Source organism: Quercus lobata, chromosome 11, assembly GCF_001633185.2.
Source record: "Quercus lobata isolate SW786 chromosome 11, ValleyOak3.0 Primary Assembly, whole genome shotgun sequence".
Classification (NCBI taxonomy): Eukaryota; Viridiplantae; Streptophyta; class Magnoliopsida; order Fagales; family Fagaceae; genus Quercus; species Quercus lobata.
The window spans coordinates 8,906,780-8,930,682 of record NC_044914.1 but is presented as its reverse complement, the minus strand read 5'-3'; the positions used below and the strand labels follow the sequence as shown (position 1 = coordinate 8,930,682).

Genomic DNA, 23,903 nt, shown 5'->3' with positions numbered 1-23,903 from the left:
ATTAGAATAATGGAATTAATGAATTCATTCTGGAAATTTTGGTTTATTTATTTAGGTTTCTAGTACTAACAAGAAAGTTCATTAAACTTGATTGAGTATTCGATATTTTATTCCATGTTTACATCAAGCTTCTGTGACTATTATAAATTAGTATTTGAGATTTGTGTGTGAATGGTTGTTGCATTAGGGATGTTGTTATTCCTTTCCTTTAGTAGTACTTGTCTAGCAAGCATGTTGCCCCTCCAAGGTCATATGTCTTACTTCCCTAGTTCAAGCTGCATGGTCTTTGTTGTTTGTGTATTACATTTAACCTAAATATCAATTGGAAGGAACTAATTTTTATGACATTAAGTTGGTTGTGCAATATGTGATCTTCCTATATCATCCTATCTCTGGCCTCTAAGAGATGTATCAAGGTGAGGAACACAATTTTACCATGCTTAGTTGGGTTAAATCAAATCTTTGATGTTAGCGGATGTGGATTAACAAGTTTAGGAGCTGAAATGTTATGTTTCTGTTTATACTGTTGTGTTCTTTATTTGAAAGAAACATGTATGGTTTATACTACTAAGGGATTTGTTCACTAAACTTGTTTAGTTAATGACAAAAAACTTAAAAAGGCATATATTTATATATATATATATATATATATATAGAGCTGTTAGGTTGTACAATTTCATAAAGTAGGTAAGTAAAGGCCATCTATTTTTTGATAAGTAGTAAGAAAAGGCCATCTACAATGACTCAAAAGAGGCTATTTAGTATAGCCTTTAATAACCCTAGAATTCTAGTCCTTTAACTTACATATAACAATTAAATCTTAACTACAGCTAGTCTTAATTGTTTTCTTTTTAATTTCTTTTTTAAGTGTCCGATGTTGAAGGAATTTGTATTGTTTGATGCTAGAGATGACAACCAGATTTCCTTGTGATGGTTTTGGTAAGATTGTCGAATTGGCTTTTTTTTTCTTTTTTTTGTGCTTGGATTGGATGTTGTCACAGTAACATATTTAGCCTTTCATAAGAGCTATTCATTATAAAGGCTGAAGTACTTATAAGTTTAACTTTTCTTTTGCAGGCTAAATACACATTGTTTGCAATAACTTTGGATTTTTTCTGAAAGTTGTAAGCTTAGCTTGAGCAAAGTAAGTAAATTTTAGTTGAAAACCTTATAAAATTTTATACTTGTGATGTTGGAAATTGGATTTGTGGTGGTATGTTGTGTTGGAGCAAGCGGGTGGCTTGCATGGTGTTATAAGGTGGTTTAAATACATATTGGGAGTATTTTTCAATTCTTGCAAATGTGAATGAGTATTGTTGATTAGATGTGATTAATATTACTTTATTTGATTTCAATACTTGTAAGTACTCTATACTTGTGATGTTTGTGATTGATTTTGTGGTGGGTTGTTGTATTGGAGCAAGCGGGTGGATTGCATGGTGTTATAAGGTGGTTTAAATTCATATTGGGAGTGTTTTTAGTTTCTTGAAAATGTGAATGGAACTTGTTAATTAGATATGATGAATATTACTTTATTCGATTTTAATACTTGTAAGCACTCTATACTTGTGATGTTTGTGATTGGTTTTGTGGTGGGTTGTTGTATTGGAGCAAGTGGGTGGCTTGCATGGTGTTATAAGGTTGTTTAAATTCATATTAGGAGTGTTTTTAGTTTCTTGAAAATGTGAATGGAACTTGTTAATTAGATATGATGAATATTACTTTATTCGATTTCAATACTTGTAAGCATTCTATACTTGTGATGTTTGTGATTGGTTTTGTGGTGGGTTGTTGTATTGGAGCAAGCGGGTGGCTTGCATGGTGTTATAAGGTTGTTTAAATTCATATTGGGAGTGTTTTTAGTTTCTTGAAAATGTGAATGAAACTTGTTAATTAGATATGATGAATATTACTTTATTCGATTTCAATATTTGTAAGCACTTTATACTTGTGATGTTTGTGATTGGTTTTGTGGTGGGTTGTTGTATTGGAGCAAGCGGGTGGCTTGCATGGTGTTATAAGGTGGTTTAAATTCATATTGGGAGTGTATATTTGTGTGTGCAGTGTATATTTGTTTAAGTATTAATATAGACTTGTGCATTCATGAATGTGATAGAACTTTATCTTAGTGGCTTATAGACTTAGATGTTAGAATACATTATGCATGAGTTGTCCTTATTTTACTAAAGTAGGATTCATTTTATAATTGTAGTCAAACATGGATAAAAGTTAGATGACAATAGGTAAGACACCCGATGGCAGATTAAGTCATCCATATATTGAAGGGGTGAATGCATTTATTAATTATGCAAGAGTGGTTGTGGACTTGAGTGGTAATATTCCGTGTCCGTGTATTCACTGTGTGAATTGCTATCGACAATCTCCTCAAATTGTGCGTATCCATTTGCTTCATCGTGGAATTATGCAATCTTATATTAATTGGTATAATCATGGAGAACCTCGTGTATTGAACGAGAACATTCATGATAATGAAATGTCGAATGGTGATCATATGGATGGTATCAATGCCTTGGTTAGTACTTTATCTTTAAACTAAAACACTTCATTTTTTATGTATCATTTGAAACTAATATTTGTCACGTGATAGGTTATTCAATCTTTAGTTTATGATGCTGAAGATATAGAAGTGAATTTTCTGTTGGCACTATGTAGAATTATATTTGACTAAAGATTTATATTTAACTGAAGATTTATATTTGTGCAGATTATTGGTGGCTTTAGGCATTATTTGAAGACATATGAGGACATCTTCCGTTAGTTCTAATTATATTATGCCACATTTTTTGTATTGTTATAAAACATCTTAAGTTATTGTATGTGTTGCAAACAATTATTGTATGTGTTGCAAACACTTATTGTATGGAAGGACTTTGAATTGGATACTTACTTTAATTTTAACTTGTGGAATGTATGGATTGATTTTTTATAAATGTGTTGTTGAAATAAATATGTTAATCAAATGTGAGGTTTTAATAATATATTGACAGGTTACAGGTTAATATCAACGCTATGAAAATAATAAAAATAGAAAATAAATTTTAGTGACGAATTTTTTCGTCACAAATATGGCAACAAAAAATTGTTTTAGTGACGAAACATTTCTTCACTAAATGCAGCGGAAAATTTTCTTTTTTTATAGTCACTAAAACAATTTCGTCACTAAAATTGTTTTAGTGACGAAACATTTCTTCACTAAATCGACGGGGCTACAGCGACGAAACGAATTTCGTCACTAAAAGTCCAATTTCGTCACTAAAGATTCTTAGTGACGAAAAACAGGACTTTTAGTGACGAATTTTTTCGTCACTAAAAATATATTTTCTTGTAGTGTTTGATCATAGTTGAGTTTTATGGTCTTAAATATGTCTCTCATCTGACAGCTATAACATTAACACCTTACACGACTTAAAACTGATGATAAAGAATTGCTTAAGGTGGCACACTATGCTTGCGGTTAGTTGGGAGTCTCGTATATCTTTTAGTGACATTTTTTTGTTGTTACATATGTTATTATCTAGCCGGTCAATTTTTGACAGTTTGCTATAGCTATTATTTATAAAATGGTTCGTTAGATAGTGGTTCTATGAATTGTTTCTATGTTAATCATTAAAACAAAGTAAAATTATACAAAATTTGATAAAAAGAGAACTTAAATATATCGATACCACAAAAGGAAAAAAAAAAAAATATATATATATATATATATGAAGTTTTACAATTTCCTTTTACTAACAAAATGAAAAGCAAAAAAGAACCGATGAGAGATAAAGTGAGAATTGAAAATGCTGAGATGAGACTAATAAAGTGAGAGAGTTTGAAATGATGATAGAGAAGAGAAAAAATAGAGAGAGAGTGTGAGAGAGAGAAATGAATGATATCCATTGTGACTATGAGTTGAGCCACCAAGAAGAGTAGAATAGCTAGGCTTCCAAAATGAGGAGAGCAGAGTTGTCGCCACCCTCAAGGAGAACTCATGATCACATTATCTCTCTTGGTATCGCTTTTTTAGGGGGAAAAAAATTGAAGTAAGAGATTATTTTTATGGAATAATTTGAACAAGTTACGAATAGAATGATTATGGGTTTTTATTTTTTTGTTTTAATGGGGTTTTTGTTGACTATTTTGTTCATTTGTTGTTGTCTAATTGTTGTTTGGGCTATTTTTGCTATTATTTGGGCTAACTTTTATTGTTTTTTTAGGCTTTTTTATTATTATTTAAGGGGTTAAGGTTTATATACGTTTGGGGAGCCAAAATTATTTTTTTGAGAAATATTAGTTCAGAACATTTTCCAAACAAATTTTAAGTAACAAGTTGTTATTGATAGATAAAATATAATGTCAGTGATGGGTCCAGTTTAAAATCAATAATAACTTACCATTTAAGATTTGTTATGAAATTTTTGTAGATGTAGTCTCTACTCTATTTTTGTAGAACCCGAATTTTTGAGATTCTTATATCGGGTGTTCAATAACTTTTTTTTAAAAGGATACACAAGGGAAGTTAAGTATAATATATATATTTATTGGCAAGTCACATGTATGTGACGCGGCCACTGGGTTCATTGGATTCTCCGTTACATCAAGTGCACTAATGCTCCTTGGATTTTACTTCTTCTCACGGTCATCCCTAAGATCCCTTACTCTACGTGCATGCATGCATGCATTACTGCTGACTGGGCATACAACCTTTACTAATCAACATTCCACGGAAGGCTTTTGCTTTGTACGTATTTGGTAACTCTCATTTCATGATGTAGCAAAAAGCTGATTTTGGTAGCTCGATCCAACACGAAGGCTGAGTACTGGAGGAAGGAAGAGTGGAGAGAGTATTTTTAGTGGGTGTTTGATTGGGAAGGGAACAAGAAAAAAAAAAAAAAAAGTGGTGGAGTCGTGTGTTTTCTTTTCAAAATGAGGAGAAAACTAGGGAGAAAAGCTCAATTTGTTGAGCTAACGAAAATGTCCATGTGCACTTGCACAAAAGTTTCGTCCATTTTTTTTAAAATTTTTCTGGTTCCTTTATTCTTTTTTTTTTCCTCGCTTTTCTTGTACTTCTCAATGGTTTATTTTATTTTATTTTTAATTGTGCTCATCTTTCATTGGTTTGTGCAATTTATATATATATATATATATATATATATATATAATTGAAGGGTTCATACACAATTTTTTTAATAAAAAAATGTGTTACTTTTTTTTTTAATGAGGACATAATTGTAAATTTATACTAACTTCATTTTCCATCCAAACAAATAAGTTTTTCATCTCTCCACTTTTCCATCTACCTTATTGAGTCCTGCCAAACAAATAAGTTTTTCATCTCTCTACTTTTTCATCTTTCCAACCAAATACAAATGGGAGAAAATTATATCTCTTCTATCCTCCCACTTTTCCAATTCTCTAACCAAACTGATCCTTAAGCTCCTTTGTTTGCATTTCCTCTTACATGATATGTGCGTTCTTCTATTTTCTGCGATTGCGTATTGTATACTAAGATTACATGAGTGCTATTTCGTTTGCTTAGAATAATGTGTTCAATAAATAGAGTACCAAACATATTGATATTGACTGTCATTTCTATGTACTTTACTAATTACAACTCCACTCCATTCAAGGACATAGCTAATCATTAAGTATGTTAATTTTAGTAATTTGGTTCAATAAAATTACATTTGGTCCCCCTTAACAATATCATTGATTATTTTAAAGAGGTTAAAAAAAAAAAAATCATAGATGCCTATTTAAAATTTCATAATGTCTTTTCTTTCTTTGCTTATAAATATGCCCCAAGTCCAAGTCCTAGTTTAGTACCTAACTCCTTTATTTTTTTTTGGGGGGCGGGGGGGAGCTTCCCAAAAAATTATTTATAGGACACTAATACTAGTTAGACTTCGTAGGACACCGCACATACAGGTTTTTATTTTATTTTATTTTATTTTTTATATATAGCTTTACCAAAAGTTTCATATAATAGTATTGTATTTACTTAGTAAAAAAAAATTAAAAAATATATAATGGCAACATTTTTGCAATAATTTCACAATAAAATCTAAGTGGCGAATTGTTAATAGTAGATTTAAAAGTAATATCAATAATAGGCCTAGATGACAACAAATAGTAGCTTATTACCTAAATTTTGTTTTGAAATTATTGTAAAACTGTTATGCCCACAACGCTATTCAAAAAGACGTCAATTTCACTATTCTCCTAGCAAGTATTAAAATAATGGGTCCCATTTTATAATAATCATACTTTTTTAGTTGAATAAGAAATTTAGAGTAAATTTTTTTTAATAGAAAAAGTAATCCTTAATTTGATTGTATTGATATGAATTGACTATTTTTTTTTTTATATGAAATATATATTTATAGTTGATTGTGATTATGGAGAAGGTTTAGGCACGTCCGGGCCCAAATCTGTTGTGCTAGTCTTTACTGGTGTATATGTACTGGCATTAATTAGGTTTAGGGCCTAGGTGAAGGCAATCCCTATACAGTTACTGACACAAAATAATACATATTATTTATCTCTGATAGTTTAGTTTTGATTTTTGAGTTCTGATCATACATGCTATTGTTTGACATATGAAAATCACCGCTACAGTAGTGGTGAATGAGCTCTCACTTGAGCAAAAAAAATGACTTTGTGTTTAATTACATGGTTTTGGTTTAGTTTATCTGAATCTTCTTTACTTTTATCAGAGAATTCATTGAAGGAACCTTTTGAAAAGTACATCACATTACTGCGTCAAAAGTTGTTCCAAAAGTTGTTCTGCAGTACAGTGACAACGTCTTCCAATCAACTGAGACAGGAGCTCAACTGAGACAGGAGCTGAGCTGCTTAGGTTGATCTAGCCTCAACTCCACTCTGGCACTTGCTCTTAAAGAATAATCTCGATCATGGTTTGTAAAACATTGGTATTGAAAACTAGTTTGATTTCATTAAGAACTATTTATGCTGCTTTATTGGCTTGAACTTTGGAAACTATGCCAAGCGCGTGTGCTACAAGAACAACTTGTGTTTAATTTTAATATAGACTTCAAATATGATAACAATTATATGTGTTAAGTTTTAGAACCTTAGAAAACACAATATGTTTAACTTAATTTATTAGCCAAGTTAATTATTACTTAGGTTAATTATTTAGATCTAGGTTAAACATTCATCACATGCAATAAACACAGCGGAAAAGTATATACTATCCCAAGAGAACAATCTACTATATCTAGTTGAGATTTACAATCAAGAATACCAATTCATAGTAAATCTAACACAGTTACCAAATTGGGCTTTGAACTCCACAAACATCCTTGTTCTGGATCGTTCATGCCTTGATCTTTAATATGCTTGATATCTGAAGGCTTGGCAGTAACTTTACTCCACCAATATTAGCAATATGAATTTGATTTCTAATAGGTGCTTGTAGAGTTGGAAGGTACAGAATTTCACACATCTTATAGGAGTAACTTTCAAGACTTGAGAAACGTGTATTATGGTTTTCCTTTTATAGCTAGTAGTATTGGACTCAAACCCTAAAAGTTTTCGCGGGCTATTGGGCTTCAATTAAAATTTTGCAGATCACAGTTTGATCGGTCAAGGCTTCTCTTTGATCAGTTGAGCTTGACAAATTTTCAATTCTTCTTTCTGAAGCTTGTATGTTTTTGAATTTTGACTTGTATCAACTTGAGCAATATCTAAAACACTTTAAAGACACTAAGATCTTATACTAGACATGTTCTTGTTCTCGGTTTGCCAACATACAACAAATTTAGAACCTAAACATTTATGACTAAATATTTAGAATCTAACAATATATTTTCTTGTGGTCACCTGACTCACCCCATATGGGATTTTGAATACCTATATGCGCTTTACTATAGAAATCAACCCAATTATCTAATTAATAATAGCTAAATTAAAATCGATGTAACTTAATTAGTTGGCATCTTAATATTTTTAAAGGAGATATATAGGGTTTAAATATTTCATCCTCCATTTTAACAAAATATATATATATATATATATATTTTTTAAAAAGGGAAATTGCTAAGTACTCTTCTAAAGTTTGGGGTTGCTTGGATTTTACACTTTAAAGTTTGAGAAATTGAATTTTACACCCTGATATTGACACCTTATTTTGCAACCCACATTTAACCTCACATGGTGGATAAAAGATAATTTCACCTTGGAAATATGCATCTTGATTCTGGTCATTAGATCCTTAATCTCATTTCACCAAAATGATCTTGATGTTGTAACAATCAAATCGACTGGTCATAAGCCCTAATCGGATCATCAGATTAAAAGTTATCATCAAATCAAATTCTAATGGCCAAGATGCACTATCACAAATTGAATCTAACTATATGTGATTATGAATAATTGATTTCAATTGATTATAAGTATAATCAATTTGAGAACGATGATGTGTCATAATTTGATTGGTTAGGACTACATTTTATGGTAGGGTTGCACACACCTAATTAACTAGATAGTTAAACATTAATTATTCAATGAGTAATTTGTGAAATTATCTTTTCATTAGGGTAAATTTGGAACCAATTAAGTCTGAAATGGGAGTGATTGGATCCATTTAATGTTAATTGGGAGCTAATTTGAAACCTATTAATGTCAATTGTGCCGAAATCATTTTCTAACAAATGACCTCTGCTCACCATTTCATCGATATCTCTTTGAATATTTTGAATATGTGAATAAGGTTAATTTTCTCAGAAACTAGACATCTGGGACTTCAATTTGTGCACAAGAACGAGACAATTCCGATCATAATTGAGTCAAATATGATTTTTCGAAGTTGGCTCTACAAGCTGTTACAGCAGCTACGAGAAAACTGAATTTTGGCTTGCTCCTCATTCCCACCAATCTTTCCATTTAATGCACCAGATTTCCCCCAAGGCTAAAATGAGGTCTAGGTTCATGATTCATTTTCAACCTTCATTAAATAGCCTTCTATTCATATTTCTTCCACCATTACCATATAAACTCCACATCTCCTTCATTCCAAAGGACACAATCAAATTCCATCAATGTGAGAGAAAACAAAATGTGCATCAAGTTTGAAGAACCTAAAATTCATCATGCCAAGATGAGTAGAAAGTTCATCAAAAAAGGAAAAAATTCATCAAGCACAGAAAGGTGCAAGTGCATTGAGGCAAGAAAGAGGTCTAGAGAGTGCATCAAAATGACCAAAAATCATTAATTTGAGAAAAACAAGGAGGGAAAAATGTCCCCAAAAGTTCATTCAATCAAGAGATGGAAGAAAAAAAAAAAAAAAAAAAACCGCTAGGCTGAAACCCCAAAAAGGTGGTCTAGGCAAAAGTTAGGGCCAAATAAAAGAAGAAGAAGAAAAGAAAAAAAATTGGAAGATCCTACCAAGTTGGAAACTTGAAGTTGCAACCTAAAAAGAGAATAATTTTACAAGATGAAAGTCTAGAGGTATGATTCAAGAGGAATGAGCATAAAAATGATTGTTGATACAAGTGACCAATGAAGACTAGTGAGAAGATGACAAAGAAGAAATGGGAAAACTCTATTGAGGTCTAAAAGGGATCACAGTGAGGGAGGCCCAAAAGAGTGAGCCAGGCCCAAAAGGAAAAAACAAGGTAAGTCCAAAGAAGCAGGTGCAAGGGGACCACGAAAGAATAAAAAGGCCCAGGAGGCTTGAAGCCCAAACAAAGAAACATCAAGAAGGAAAAGAAACTCACGGCAAGAGGCTAAGTAGCCAGGATCCTCAGCAATCATCAAGGGGCGCAGATCCTTCCAGGCGCATAGTCAAAGAAGATTAAGACAGTTCGAAAGAAAAGGACGGGAAAAGAAAATAAGAAATAGAGCAAAGAAACACAAGCACCAAAAGACCCAGCGACCTCTCATGACACAAGCAGGAAGCGTCTCGGGGAACCAGAACAGAGAAATACAAAAAAGAGAATGGCATCAGGCGACTTTCAATTTGGCAGAATGGGATTCCGCCTAGATGGGAAAAAAGGGCAAACAGGGAATTGACAAATGGTGAGACCGAGAAGGGCATACCTCAGCACATCCCGAAGAAGGTAACCAACCAGGGACTTTCAAAGGAATCAAAGTTGAAAGAAGGAAAGAATGAGAAAAACGGGAAATAGAACCTACCGAGTGAAAGGCACGGAACAGGCTCTGTTCACAAGAAGGCAAAAAAGGGGAATCAATGGTTCCCTTGGAAGACCAGAACTTCATTATAAAAGAAAGGGGTAGGTTATGAAGACAAGGCAGCGAAAAAGAGAGAAAAAAAAAAAAAAAAAAAAGAGATTTTTTTTCAGAGAAAAGAACTATCAGTAAAGTTGTGGTAAAGAGAAAGAAAACACTAAGGGAAAAATGAATATTGCTTCCCGGTATCTTGTAAAAGCCACTATTGCACATACTCGGATTCAAAGAGAATCAAACTTTGCAAGTTTTGAAGGCTAAAATTGCCATTCAAGATTGTAATTTTTGAGCTTGATTGAACTTGTATCACGTCCTAGTGAGCTTTCTGTAACTTAACAAAGAACATATTAATGAAATATGTCTCAGTAATTCAAGGATCCCTTTAACATTATTTTGTACCTCTTTGTTGATCCTGTTTTCTTTTCCGAATTTACCTTGTTGTTTTGGCATGTCTCTTCATACGAATATCCTTACTTGTCATTTTACTTGTATTGTAGGAAGCATCCCCTGTGCATCACTTGACTCTTAAACAGCTTGTTAGCTGCGGTGAGTCAAGGCCCGGTTCACCAAACCTCTTATTAGGCCCGGAATCCTTGGGCCTGAGTGTCACAAAAAAAGGCACTCTCACAAACTCCTCCAATACTTTATTTTTGAGTAATGCATACTTCGGGGAAACATCATAGGGAATTTTGAGCCTTTGATATCTTTCATTTCATAACCCAAACCTGGCTTACATTACAACCCATGAATAAGACCTCCTTGAAGTCTGGCTAATTGTAGGCGCATCTTAAACTCTAATAATATTTTCTCTTGAATTAAAAAGGAAAAATGCTTAAAATGGTCAAACCCCATAGGATGACATGTCTGAGAAAAAATTTCTCAAATCCTCAAAATGACCCAAAAGAACTTCCAAACTTGGAGCACTCTCCTTGTTTGCATCCAACAATGTGATTCATAAATATTATCACATTTCATATCTTGATTGCCTTTGGAGACTTAATCTGACGATGTTCAAAAGGAAGAAGCAAATTTGATTACATAAGTTTAATGATCTTGATCCTTCCTAATTAAAGAGATTTGTTTAACTCTTAAACACTTTGATTTGCCAAAATGGTTGTTCAAAGGATTACCTCTTGTTCATAATTTAAAAAAAAGAAAAAAAAATCAAAATCATTCTTTTCCAATATCCAGTTCTCTTGAACTACATTTTGACCTGATCCTCTATGAGAGAGGTACGTAGGTAGCCTTGTAGAGGCCTGGTCCCAATCACCCAAATAACCTTGGAGAACAAAGTCAAAACAATGTGACAAAATTGTTTGGGTGCATGTTAGGTTAAGCCCATTTGTTTACATTAAGCATGCTTAAATTTGGGGCATTGGCCTATTTATATTGTATGCGAATATGTCCTTCTCGCATGAAAGCATGTTTTCATTTGGGGCATCAATCCATTTTTTGCAAGCACGTCTACACTAATGGCAATGGCCAAAAATGTTTTCATGATAACTGGTTTCCAACAAGCTAGAGAAAGAAAGTCATTTTGCAGGAACCAATGATGACAGACCGTGATCTTCTTTCATGTTCCCCAATGGTCGCAACATCAAATGAACTTAGCTTCAATCTAAGCATGAAATATGCCTCAAACTAGGGGCATTGGCTAAGTACTTCCAATTCATTTCAATGAATAAATCCATTGCTAAATTGAAATTATTTTTTTGCAGGAATTAAGCAAGGACTTAGCAATCCGCATCAACTTCCAGCCAAAGTTATTCTCATTCAAAGGATAGGTTTTTCAACCAAAAAAAAACCTCATGAAAAAATCTTCATCACCTTTAATCTATCTTTATCTTCATCTTCTTCACTTTTTGATAATGAACAAATCTGCATATTTCAAAAAAAAAAAAATAATCAATTCTTTCTAAATCTTTCAGAAAAAAAAAATTCAAAAAAAAAAATTCAAAAAGGGCCTTGGGACTAGGGGCATTGGGCTCGTACTTCTTAGGTTGCTTTCAAAAAAAATCATCAATCAAAATTTTCAATTCCTTGAAAAAATTCAAAATTTCCAAATTTTTCAAAAAAAAAAAAAAAAAAAATCAATTCTTTCTAATTCTTTCAAAAAAAAAAAAAAAAAAAATTCATCAATCAAAATTTTCAATTCCTCCAAAAAATTCAAGTTTTCCAAATTAAAAAAAAAAAAAAAAAATCTTCATTAAATTCTTCTTTAGGAATAGAAAGCTATGATCCTCTTCCATATTTTCCAGTGGTGCAACATCAAGTCAACTGTCCACCTCGGCATTCATCGAAGCATGGAATATGTCCCAAACTAGGGGCATTTGCCAGGTATGCCAACTTCTTTTCAATGAATAACTCCGTTACTAATTGAAAATGTTTATTTTGCAGGTACTAGTGTAAAAGGCCACACACATCGGCATGAGCCAAGATCCAGAAATCCTAGGTCCTCTGAAAACACGAGCCAGGATCCAGAACCTTTAGTCCTCGGAAAACATGAGCCAAAGTACAAAAAACCTTTGGTCCTCTGAAAACATGAGCCAAGATCCAAAAATCCTAGGTCCTCTGAAAACATGGGCCAAAGCCCAAAAAACCCTTGGTCCTCTGAAAACATGAGACAAGATCCAAAAATCCTAGGTCCTCTGAAAACATGAGCCAGGATCCAGAACCTTTGGTCCTTTGAAAACATGAGCCAAAGCCCAAAAAACCCTTGGTCCTCTGAAAACATGAGCCAAGATCCAAAAATCCTAGGTCCTCTGAAAACATGAGCCAAGATCCAGAACCTTTGGTCTTTTAAAAACATGAGCCAAAGCCCAAAAATCCTAGGTCTCTGAGAACATGAGCCAGGATCCAGAACCTTTGGTCCTCTGAAAACATGAGTCAAATCCCAAAAATCCTAGGTCTCTGAAAACATGAGCTAGGATCCAGAACCTTTGGTCCTCTAAAAACATGAGTGAAAGCCCAAAAATCCTAGGTCATCTGAAAACATGAGCCAGGATCTAGAAACCTTGGTCCTCTGAAAACATGAGCCAAGATCTCAAACTTTTGGTCCTTTGAAAACATGAGCCAAAGCCCAAAAAACCATTGGTCCTATGAAAACATGAGCCAAGATCCAAAAATATGAGGTCCTCTAAAAACATGAGCCAAGATCCAGAACCTTTGGTCCTTTGAAAACATGAGCCAAAGCCCAAAAAACCCTTGGTCCTATGAAAACATGAGCCAAGATCCAAAAATCTGAGGTCCTCTAAAAACATGAGCCAAGATCCAGAACCTTTGGTCCTCTGAAAACATGAGCCAAAGCCCAAAAAACCCATGGTCCTTTGAAATCATGAGCCAAGATCCAAAAATCCTAGGTCCTCTGAAAACATGGGCCAAAGCCCAAAAAACCCTTGGTCCTCTGAAAACATGAGACAAGATCCAAAAATCCTAGGTCCTCTGAAAACATGAGCCAGGATCCAGAACCTTTGGTCCTTTGAAAACATGAGCCAAAGCCCAAAAAACCCTTGGTCCTCTGAAAACATGAGCCAAGATCCAAAAATCCTAGGTCCTCTGAAAACATGAGCCAAGATCCAGAACCTTTGGTCTTTTGAAAACATGAGCCAAAGCCCAAAAATCCTAGGTCTCTGAGAACATGAGCCAGGATCCAGAACCTTTGGTCCTCTGAAAACATGAGTCAAATCCCAAAAATCCTAGGTCTCTGAAAACATGAGCCAGGATCCAAAACCTTTGGTCCTCTAAAAACATGAGTGAAAGCCCAAAAATCCTAGGTCATCTGAAAACATGATCCAGGATGTAGAAACCTTGGTCCTCTGAAAACATGAGCCAAGATCTCAAACCTTTGGTCCTTTGAAAACATGAGCCAAAGCCCAAAAAACCATTGGTCCTATGAAAACATGAGCCAAGATCCAAAAATATGAGGTCCTCTAAAAACATGAGCCAAGATCCAAAACCTTTGGTCCTCTAAAAACATGAGCCAAAGCCCAAAAAACCCTTGGTCCTATGAAAACATGAGCCAAGATCCAAAAATCTGAGGTCCTCTAAAAACATGAGCCAAGATCTAGAACCTTTGGTCCTCTGAAAACATGAGCCAAAGCCCAAAAAACCCTTGGTCCTCAAAAAAACATGAGCCAAGATCCAAAAATCCTAGGTCCTCTGAAAACATGGGCCAAAGCCCAAAAAACCCTTGGTCCTCTGAAAACATGAGCCAAGATCCAAAAATCTGAGGTCCTCTAAAAACATGAGCCAAGATCCAGAACCTTTGGTCCTCTGAAAACATGAGCCAAAGCCCAAAAAACCCTTGGTCCTCAAAAATTCTAGGTCCTCTGAAAACATGAGCTAAAGCCCAAAAAACCCTTGGTCCTCTAAAAAACATGAGCCAAGATCCAAAAATCCTAGGTCCTCTGAAAACATAAGCCAGGATCCAAAACCTTTGGTCTTCTGAAAACACGAGCCAAAGACCAAAAAACCCTTGGTCCTCTGGAAAACATGAGCCAAGATCCAAAAATCCTAGGTCCTTTGAAAACATGAGCCAGGATCCAGAACCTTTGGTCCTTTAAAAACATGAGCCAAAGCCCAAAAAACCCTTGGTCCTCTGAAAACATGAGCCAAGATCCAGAAATCCTAGTTCCTTTGAAAATATGAGTCAGGATCCAGAACCTTTGGTCCTTTGAAAACATGAGCCAAAGCCCAAAAAACTCTTGGTCCTCTGAAAACATGAGCCAAGATCCAGAAATCATAGGTCCTCTGAAAACATGAGCCAGGATCCAGAACCTTTGGTCTTTTGAAAACATGAGCCAAAGCCCAAAAATCCTAAGTCTCTGAAAACATGAGCCAGGATCTAGAACCTTTGGTCCTCTAAAAACATGAGCGAAAGCCCAAAAATCCTAGGTCATCTAAAAACATGAGCCGGGATGTAGAAACCCTTGGTCCTCTGAAAACATGAGCCAAGATCCAAAAATCCTAGGTCCTCTGAAAACATGAGCTAGGATCCAGAACCTTTGGTCCTCTGAGAACATGAGCCAAAGCCCAAAAAACCCTTGGTCCTCTGAAAAATATGAGCCAAGATCCAAAAATCCTAGGTCCTCTGAAAGCATGAGCTAGGATCCAGAACCTTTGGTTTTCTGAAAACATGAGCCAAAGACCAAAAAACCCTTGGTTCTCTGGAAAACATGAGCCAAAATCCAAAAATCCTAGGTCCTCTGAAAACATGAGCCAGGATCCAGAACCTTTGGTCTTCTGAAAACATGAGCCAAAGCCCAAAAAACCCTTGGTCCTCTGAAAAACATGAGCCAAGATCCAAAAATCCTAGGTCCTCTAAAAACATGAGCTAGGATCCCGAACCTTTGGTTCTCAGAAACATATGACTAGAATCTCCATATATTCTTAACCTTAGGTAAGCATGTCTTGAATTCATTCAAAAAAAAAAAAAAAAAAAAATTTGCATGCATGAACTACATTTGGACCTGATCCCCCTACCAAGAGGTACATAGGGAATCTCCCCTGAGATTCGGTCCACATTTTAATCCACTACATGACCGTCTGCATTTTTATCTACATGCATCATACATTCACCACGGTTAAATACTGATTAGAAAGTTAGGTGTCTCTTTCATACATTAACATTCGCTTTTCAAGCTTTGCCAATAAGGGGTATTCTATTGACACCCTATTTTGCAACCCGCATTTAACCTCACATGGAGGATAAAAGGTAATTTCACTTTGGAAATATGCATCTTGATTCTGGTCATTAGATCTTTAATCTCATTTCACCAAAATGATCTTGATGTTGTAACGATCAAATTGACTGGTTATAAGCCCTAATCGGATCATCAGATTAAAAGTTATCATCAAATCAAATTCTAATGGCCAAGATGTACTATCACAAATTGAGTCCGACTATATGTGATTATGAATAATTGATTTCAATTGGTTATAAGTATAATTAATTTGAGAACGATGATGTGTCATAATTTGATTGGTTAGGACTACATTTGTTGGTAAGGTTGCACACACCTAATTAACTAGATAGTTAAACATTAATTATTCAATGAGTAATTTTTGAAATTATCTTTTAATTAGGATAAATTTGGAACCAATTAAGTCTGAAATGGGAGTGATTGGAGCCATTTAACATTAATTGGGAGCTAATTTGGAACCTATTAATGTTAATTGTATTGAAATCATTTTCTAACAAATGACCTCTGCTCACCATTTCATCGATATCTCTCAGAATATTTTGAATCTGTGAATAAGGTTAATTTTCCCAGAAACTAGACATCCGGGGCATCAATTTGAGTACAAGAACAAGACAATTCCGATCATAATTGAGTTAGATATGATTTTTTGAAATTGGCTCTACAGTCTGTTACAGCAGCTACGGGAAAACCGAATTTTGGCTTGCTCCTTAATCCCACCAATCTTTCCATTTAATGCACCAGATTTCCCCCAAGGCTAAAATGAGGTTCAGGTTCATGATTCCTTTTCAACCTTTATTAAATGACCTTCTATTCATATTTCTTCCACCATTACTATATAAACTCCCAATTTCCTTCATTCCAAAGGACACAAAAAAACCCCCTCTCTTCTCTTCTCTTGAGTTCTAGTGAAGTTGAGTAGTCTTATCATATTTTGGTCTTCTTGAGACTCAAGGTATTGAGTGAGACTCACTCTCCCTCTCCTAGCTCTTCCTTTCCTCCACCATATGGATCTTGCATGAAGGTATAATTCCCTTCCCTAACTGTTTGTTTATGTTGTCATGTTAAGAATTTAAGATTAAAGCATGATAATTTCCTTGAATATGTTTGAATGTTCTTAATTGTTCTTATGTGTTCTTTATATGTTCTTGGTTGTTCATCTCATGTTCATGCATGTCACTAGATTTAATCTTAAATCCACATCAAAAATATGAAAAACATGTTTGTTTAATAATTCTTTCAAATCCTTAAATCTAAGTTATTACCATCCACATACATTCATTAGAATTTATTTTTCAATCCAAATGCTATGCTTAATAAATTGAATTAGAGTTTATCACATGCACACACATTAAATTCAATATGCAAATTGATTGATAACATATTGGATGATGTGATATGAATGTTGGCTACCATTGTCTAGAATACCAGTTTCATCAGGTAAGGTGGGTGCCTAACACCTTCCCATCTTGTAACATAGCCTCTAAACTTAGATCAAGGGTCGATAAACCAATGTTTATCCTTGTAATTTTCAATTTTTAGATTGTAACTAGGAAACAAAGTTATGTACTTTATCTTAGATTGTATCTAGGACCAAAGTCATGTAATTTTCCTATGTTTAATGTAAACTCAATTGAAAATTAATAAAATGGTGAATTTTTCAATTTTGGTTCTCTTATTTATCCCAATAATTAAATAAGTGGCGACTCCATTATAAAACCCTTAATCTAAAGGGGAAAATATAACTAATCAAACCTCCATTTTGAGAGGCAATAATACAACTCCACCCATTCATGTGAATTTGGCCCAACATCCTAAAAAAGGCGGGCCGGGGCCGCGATCTCTCACACCTGAAGTTTGGTTCCATTAGCAAAACTCCACCTCCGTTAATTTAAGCTGTTAAGTGCCATGTTGGCATGCTGATTTTTTTTTTGGCCAAATTAGCATCCATAACGATGTTGTTTCACTTAAAACAAAGAGCATTGCTAGTGCTTTCAAAACGGTGTCATTTCATAACTAATCACAAAACACAAACCATCTTGCAACATAGCCTCTAAACTTAGATTAAAGGTTGATAAACCAATGTTTATCTTTGTAATTTTCAATTTTTAGATTGTAACTAGGAAACAAAGCTATGTACTTTATCTTAGATTGTATCTAGGACCAAAGCCATGTAATTTTCCTATGTTTAATGTAAACTCAATTGAAAATTAATAAAATGATGAATTTTTCAATTTTGGTTTTCTTATTTATCCCAATAATTAAATAAGTGGCGACTCCATTGTAAAACCCTTAATCTAAAGGGGAAAATATAACTAGTCGAACCTCCATTTTGAGAGGCAATAATACGACTCCACCCATTCATGTGAATTTGGCCCAACATCCTAAAAAAGGCGGGCCGGGGCTGCGATCTCTCACACCTGAAATTTGGTTCCATTAGCAAAACTCCACCTCCGTTAATTTAAGCTGTTAAGTGCCATGTTGGCATGCTGAATTTTTTTTTTTTTTTTTTGGCCAAATTAGCATCCATAACGATGTTGTTTCACTTAAAACAAAGAGCATTGCTGGTGCTTTCAAAACGGTGTCATTTTATAACTAATCACAAAACACAAACCATAGCCTCTAAACTTAGATCAAGGGTTGATAAACCAATGTTTATCTTTGTAATTTTCAATTTTTAGATTGTAACTAGGAAACAAAGCTATGTACTTTATCTTAGATTGTATCTAGGACCAAAGCCATGTAATTTTCCTATGTTTAATGTAAACTCAATTGAAAATTAATAAAATGATGAATTTTTCAATTTTGGTTTTCTTATTTATCCCAATAATTAAATAAGTGGCGACTCCATTGTAAAACCCTTAATCTAAAGGGGAAAATATAACTAGTCGAACCTCCATTTTGAGAGGCAATAATACGACTCCACCCATTCATGTGAATTTGGCCCAACATCCTAAAAAAGGCGGGCCGGCCCGCGATCTCTCACACCTGAATTTGGTTCCATTAGCAAAACTCCACCTCCGTTAATTTAAGCTGTTAAGTGCCATGTTGGCATGCTGTTTTTTTTTTTTTTTTTTTTTTTTTTTTTTTTTGTGGCCAAATTAGCATCCATAACGATGTTGTTTCACTTAAAACAAAGAGCATTGCTGGTGCTTTCAAAACGATGTCATTTCATAACTAATCACAAAACACAAACCATCTTCATCATAACCCATTTCACCAAAACTCATCTAGTTCCCAAAATCATATACTATGTTAATAAATCACTGACTCAAATCTTTTCTTGAGCCTTGTGAAAAAGACTGCAACTTTTTATGGACATCTATAGGGTTTGTACTTATTTTCTTTGGGACAACCAAATCAATCAACATATTGATAGTTAAAAAATTGTTCTATATATATATATATATATGTATGTATATATATGCCTTAATATTAAATTTCAAAATATGCCATCTTAATTGTAACTTCCATAAAGCACTAACGAGGATATGGCTCAGTAATTGAAGCCTCATTTGCTGAGTGCTGAACATAATGGCCTTTGGAATGATCTGACCTTGGCACCTCTAAATTATGCCCCCAATTTGATGACATGTCTGATTCAATGTTGCTGTGCATAAAGAATGCAGGGTGGGATGGTACTGGAAGAGTGATAGAGTAGCTGTTAAGCATAAGCACAATCAAAGCCATGGTTGGTCTATCAGATACATTTTCTTGAACACAGAGTAAGCCAATGTGGATGCATCTCATTATTTCAATTGTTGAGCTATGTCTCAATGTGGGATCAATAATATGTGAAGCAGTTCCCTCCCTCCAATTATTCCATGCCTGCAAGATATAATTAAATGGGTTACCTATTATGGGTAGACATAATATTAGAGAGGAAATTATTTTTATGAGAAAATTTTACTTATCTTCCTTTTAACTATGATAGAGTTGTAATGTTTGTCTAAACTACAAAAATAAATAATATTCCAATTTAACTATAGATAACAAGCATTTTATCCCATGTTTGTTAGGATTTTTTTCAATGTTAATGAAAAATTCAAATTTCTATTAAATACTTTTATAAAAAAAATTGGTTTTTCTAGTAAATACATTGCTTAATTTGAAATTTAAGGGAAACATGAGCTGCACCATAGTTACCATTGTTAAGTTAGGGTAATATAATTAACGGCTATTTTTATTTTGCTAATTTTATGCTTATGTACTAGTGATACACTCACAAGAAAGAGAGAAAATAATTTATACATACATAGCTTAGAAGGTCCTCAACATTCTCTCCATTTCGAATGCAATTGTTCCTCTGTCCACTTACTATCTCCAACACTAACACACCAAAACTAAAGACATCGGACTTCACTGAAAACTGGCCATGCATTGCGTATTCTGGAGCCATGTATCCACTGCATGGTGACATTAATAATAATAGTTTAATGTTATTTCCATGAAACGAAGTAAACATTAGTTCTCAGCTCTTAAGATACTTACTAGGTTCCCACAATTCTACTTGTATTCGATTGAGTTTGATCCAGTAAAAACAATTTTGCCATGCCAAAATCTGAAATCTTGGCATTCATATCTTTGTCTAAAAGTATGTTGCTTGCTTTAAGGTCACGGTGAATAATTCGAAGCCGTGAATCTTCATGAAGATAGAGAAGCCCTCGAGCAATACCTCCTATGATTTTGTAACGCTTTTCCCAATTCAAATGTACACGCTTGATAGGATCTATGTAACAAATCAAGCATACAATATAATTAATTAAAATATATAGAGGTATTTTCTAACAAGACATGTAGCCCAAAAGGAAATTTATGAGCACAACTTGATAAAGAGAAGTGCATACATACCAAAAAGGAAGTGATCAAGGCTTGTATTTGGCACAAACTCATATATCAAAAGTCTTTCATTCCTTTCCATGCAAAACCCTAAGAGTCTAACTAAATTACGGTGCTGAAGTTTGGCAACCAATAGAACTTCATTCTTAAATTCTAGATCTCCTTGTCCAGAATTTGTTGACAATCTTTTAACTGCGACATCTTCTCCATTACAGAGCGTACCCTAATGATATATAAGAATAAAAATTTGTGTAATCATGAGGAAATTAGAATGTCTTTGACTGATAATGGTATAGTTTTTGTCCAAGATATTATACTATACAGTTACCTTGTAAACAGCCCCGAATCCACCTTGTCCAAGCTTATTTGCTTCAGAAAAGTCATCTGTCGCAACACTAATAGTGCTAAAGTCGAATTGCAAGGATTCCACGCTTGGAATTTCATCATCAATGTCTTCACACGAGGAACAAGTCAATACTTACATTAATAAATCAAGTTCATTAACTAAGGAGGAGTACCACTATTTCAATACATATTCCGATACGCGTACCATACCTGAAATAAGTTTTTTGTTTTTTGTTTTTTTCAGTTGCTGTAAAGGGAGTCAGTTGTTGACAGAAAATTGTTATTCAACGTTACTAGAAAAAAAAAAAACGTTACTAGAAAAAAAGATGGCAGCCCAATACTTTCTAATATGGAATTATATTCCTAATTATGTAACACTGGGGAAATCTCTCTCTCTCTCTCCCCCCCCCCCCCCCCCCAACTCTTACCCAGTTGAAAAAGTTCCTTTGAAAAAAAAAATAAATAACATCTTCCAACCAATACATCTCTCTCAACTAAGCTCAACAAATTCTTCTACATCAATTTTATATTTTTGGGATTGTTGAAAACTCTTTATTTTTTGCCATTTTGTTTTATATTGGGCTAGAAAATAAGAAAAAATTATTGGCATTAATGCCAAGAAGATTTTGTAGCTCAATAGACACCCTTTGATGTTTCTGACAGAGATAATCAGGAACAAGTAACGGCAGAATTATTTTTCTTCTTAAGCTATTGGGCTCTTGACCCACGTTACTTTACTACACAAGCTGGGCCATAGGCACATATTCACTTTACCACATGGGTTGAACTTCACGACCACAATTAATTAGCAGTGAACTCACTACCAAAGGAGTGCTATTGGAAGCGCACACAGAGCGGTTTGGATTTGAGGGGTGAGGGAGGGGAACTGGAGGATGTAAAGTAAAGTTGGTTCGATGGGCCAATCAACATGGTGGTAATATTCTATTCTATTATTGTTGTGTAAGTACACTTATCTTTGTTAAATTTTCTTCATATCCTTTTTTTTTTTTTTTTTTGAATACATTGGTATATTGTCAATTTTTAATGCTTTTAAATCGGATTATTTTCTTAATTTACACTTAAGTAGTTACATTTATTATAAATATTTTGAAATTGTGGGAATTTGTACTGAGACTATCAATAGAATTTCAATCCCAACATTATTTCTAGTACTCCTGGAAGTTGCATCGATCAATAAGGTATGCATATTCTAATTTGTTATTTCCTAGCCGATATACACAAAGCCTAGCTAACCTTTTAAATAAAAGATTATAAAACCAAATTTTCACTTACTTTCTGCTGCTTTCTCCTTTGGACTGCTCACTCTCAAATAGACGCAGATGCAGATGGAGACTATTAGTACAACAAAGGCAACAGATGCCACAACTACTATTATGACAGTCCGTGATGTGCTGCTCTGATTGCCTGCAAAAGTTAAGTATAATTCCATTAGAAAATTCTGAGGGATAAGATCCTTACAAACCTATAAGACAATATTGTAAATAAGTTAGAAATTAGCCTAATCAAGGACTAAACCTAAACTAGTTCTATTGACCACATATATAATAAGTTTTGTTATGGGCATAATGGCATGGATACCTTTTGAATTAGTGACATTGGTTGGTGGTGGAGAAGTGGTGGTATTGGTTGATGGTGGAGCTGTAGTAGAGTCAAAGAAGGAGTATTGCTCAAACCTCAAATTACAGCTGGGCACAATTACTGTCGCACCTTGCGTCCCATTACAACATTGTGGAACAACTTTAATAGCGTCAAGTAAGCAATTAATGCAGTTTTGCTGAGACAAATCAGGCGTGCACTGCACAAGTGCATACAATGGCAGAAAGTCTCGTGTGCCACCTCGTGCTGCATACTTAAGAAGAGAACTACCTGCTGCAGCTTCATTTGTTAGGTTACTCAGCAAGGAATTGAGATCATCATTGAACTGACCCACAGAATTGGCCGCCACCTTATTCCCATTCCGCAGTGAAATAATAGGACTTATTTCCATGATTCCATAGATGGAGCTGTTTGAGTAACGTAATATACATTCGTCGTACACTCCTATTGCATTCTTTTGATTGGGACAGGTCTGTGTGAGGAGAGCGGAAGAGTTCTTAAGGCAACCACGACAGTCATCTGGATTGACATCTCCTCTACAGAGTCCAATTGCATATACTGTGTCAGAGTTTTGGCCATAAGTGGAATAGTAGAACCCATAATCAATTGTGGTGTTGGAGTAGAGGGTGGGGAGGACTTGATTGAGGTTTTTCTCATAGATACTGCTACTGGTGTAGTTACCATTATTGTTATCACAAAAATAAGCTCGGAAGGGTGGCTGCCCATTGGCATGAATAATGAGCATCAAAATGGGAGAGAGGAGGAACAGTAATCTTGAGGAAACCATTGCCATGTGTTCAGTGAAATGGCAGGATTTGAGCCTAGAAGCTTATTATAGCCTCATAGGTTTTTATTGAGAAGTGTGGGCTTTTAGCTTGTGTCTTGTGATTTTTTTCAAAGTCCATGATCTCAAAAAATCTAAACTTAAATTGAAACAGTCAAGTTTCAAGTCAACCTTATTAGTTGTCTCTATTGTTTGCGTCTTCTTCTTCTCTTCTTTTTACGAAGCATGCTCGAAGAATTATCAGCATATTTAAAAATAACTTTTTCAGAAAGTTAACCGGTGCAAGGCATATGAAAAAAAAAATATTAGCTGGTGGAGGAATTAGCTGAAGCATGAACTTAAAATTAGTCAAATGCACACACGTCATTTTTTACAGTTATTAAATTGACAAAATCTTTATTGATTTC

General features: G+C 34.3%; 1 protein-coding gene across 1 annotated transcript; it reads right to left on the bottom strand.

Moving 5' to 3' along the window:
* Positions 1–19,391: 19,391 nt before the first annotated feature.
* Positions 19,392–23,499, bottom strand: LOC115969364 (putative receptor-like protein kinase At4g00960). Its single transcript, XM_031088993.1, has 7 exons — positions 22,695–23,499; positions 22,389–22,520; positions 21,079–21,227; positions 20,763–20,973; positions 20,403–20,640; positions 20,167–20,317; positions 19,392–19,739 (listed from the first exon to the last, which is right to left on the bottom strand). The coding sequence occupies exons 1-7, from the start codon at positions 23,497–23,499 to the stop codon at positions 19,392–19,394; spliced, it is 2,034 nt and encodes a 677-aa protein (XP_030944853.1).
* Between the last annotated feature and the right edge of the window lie 404 nt (positions 23,500–23,903).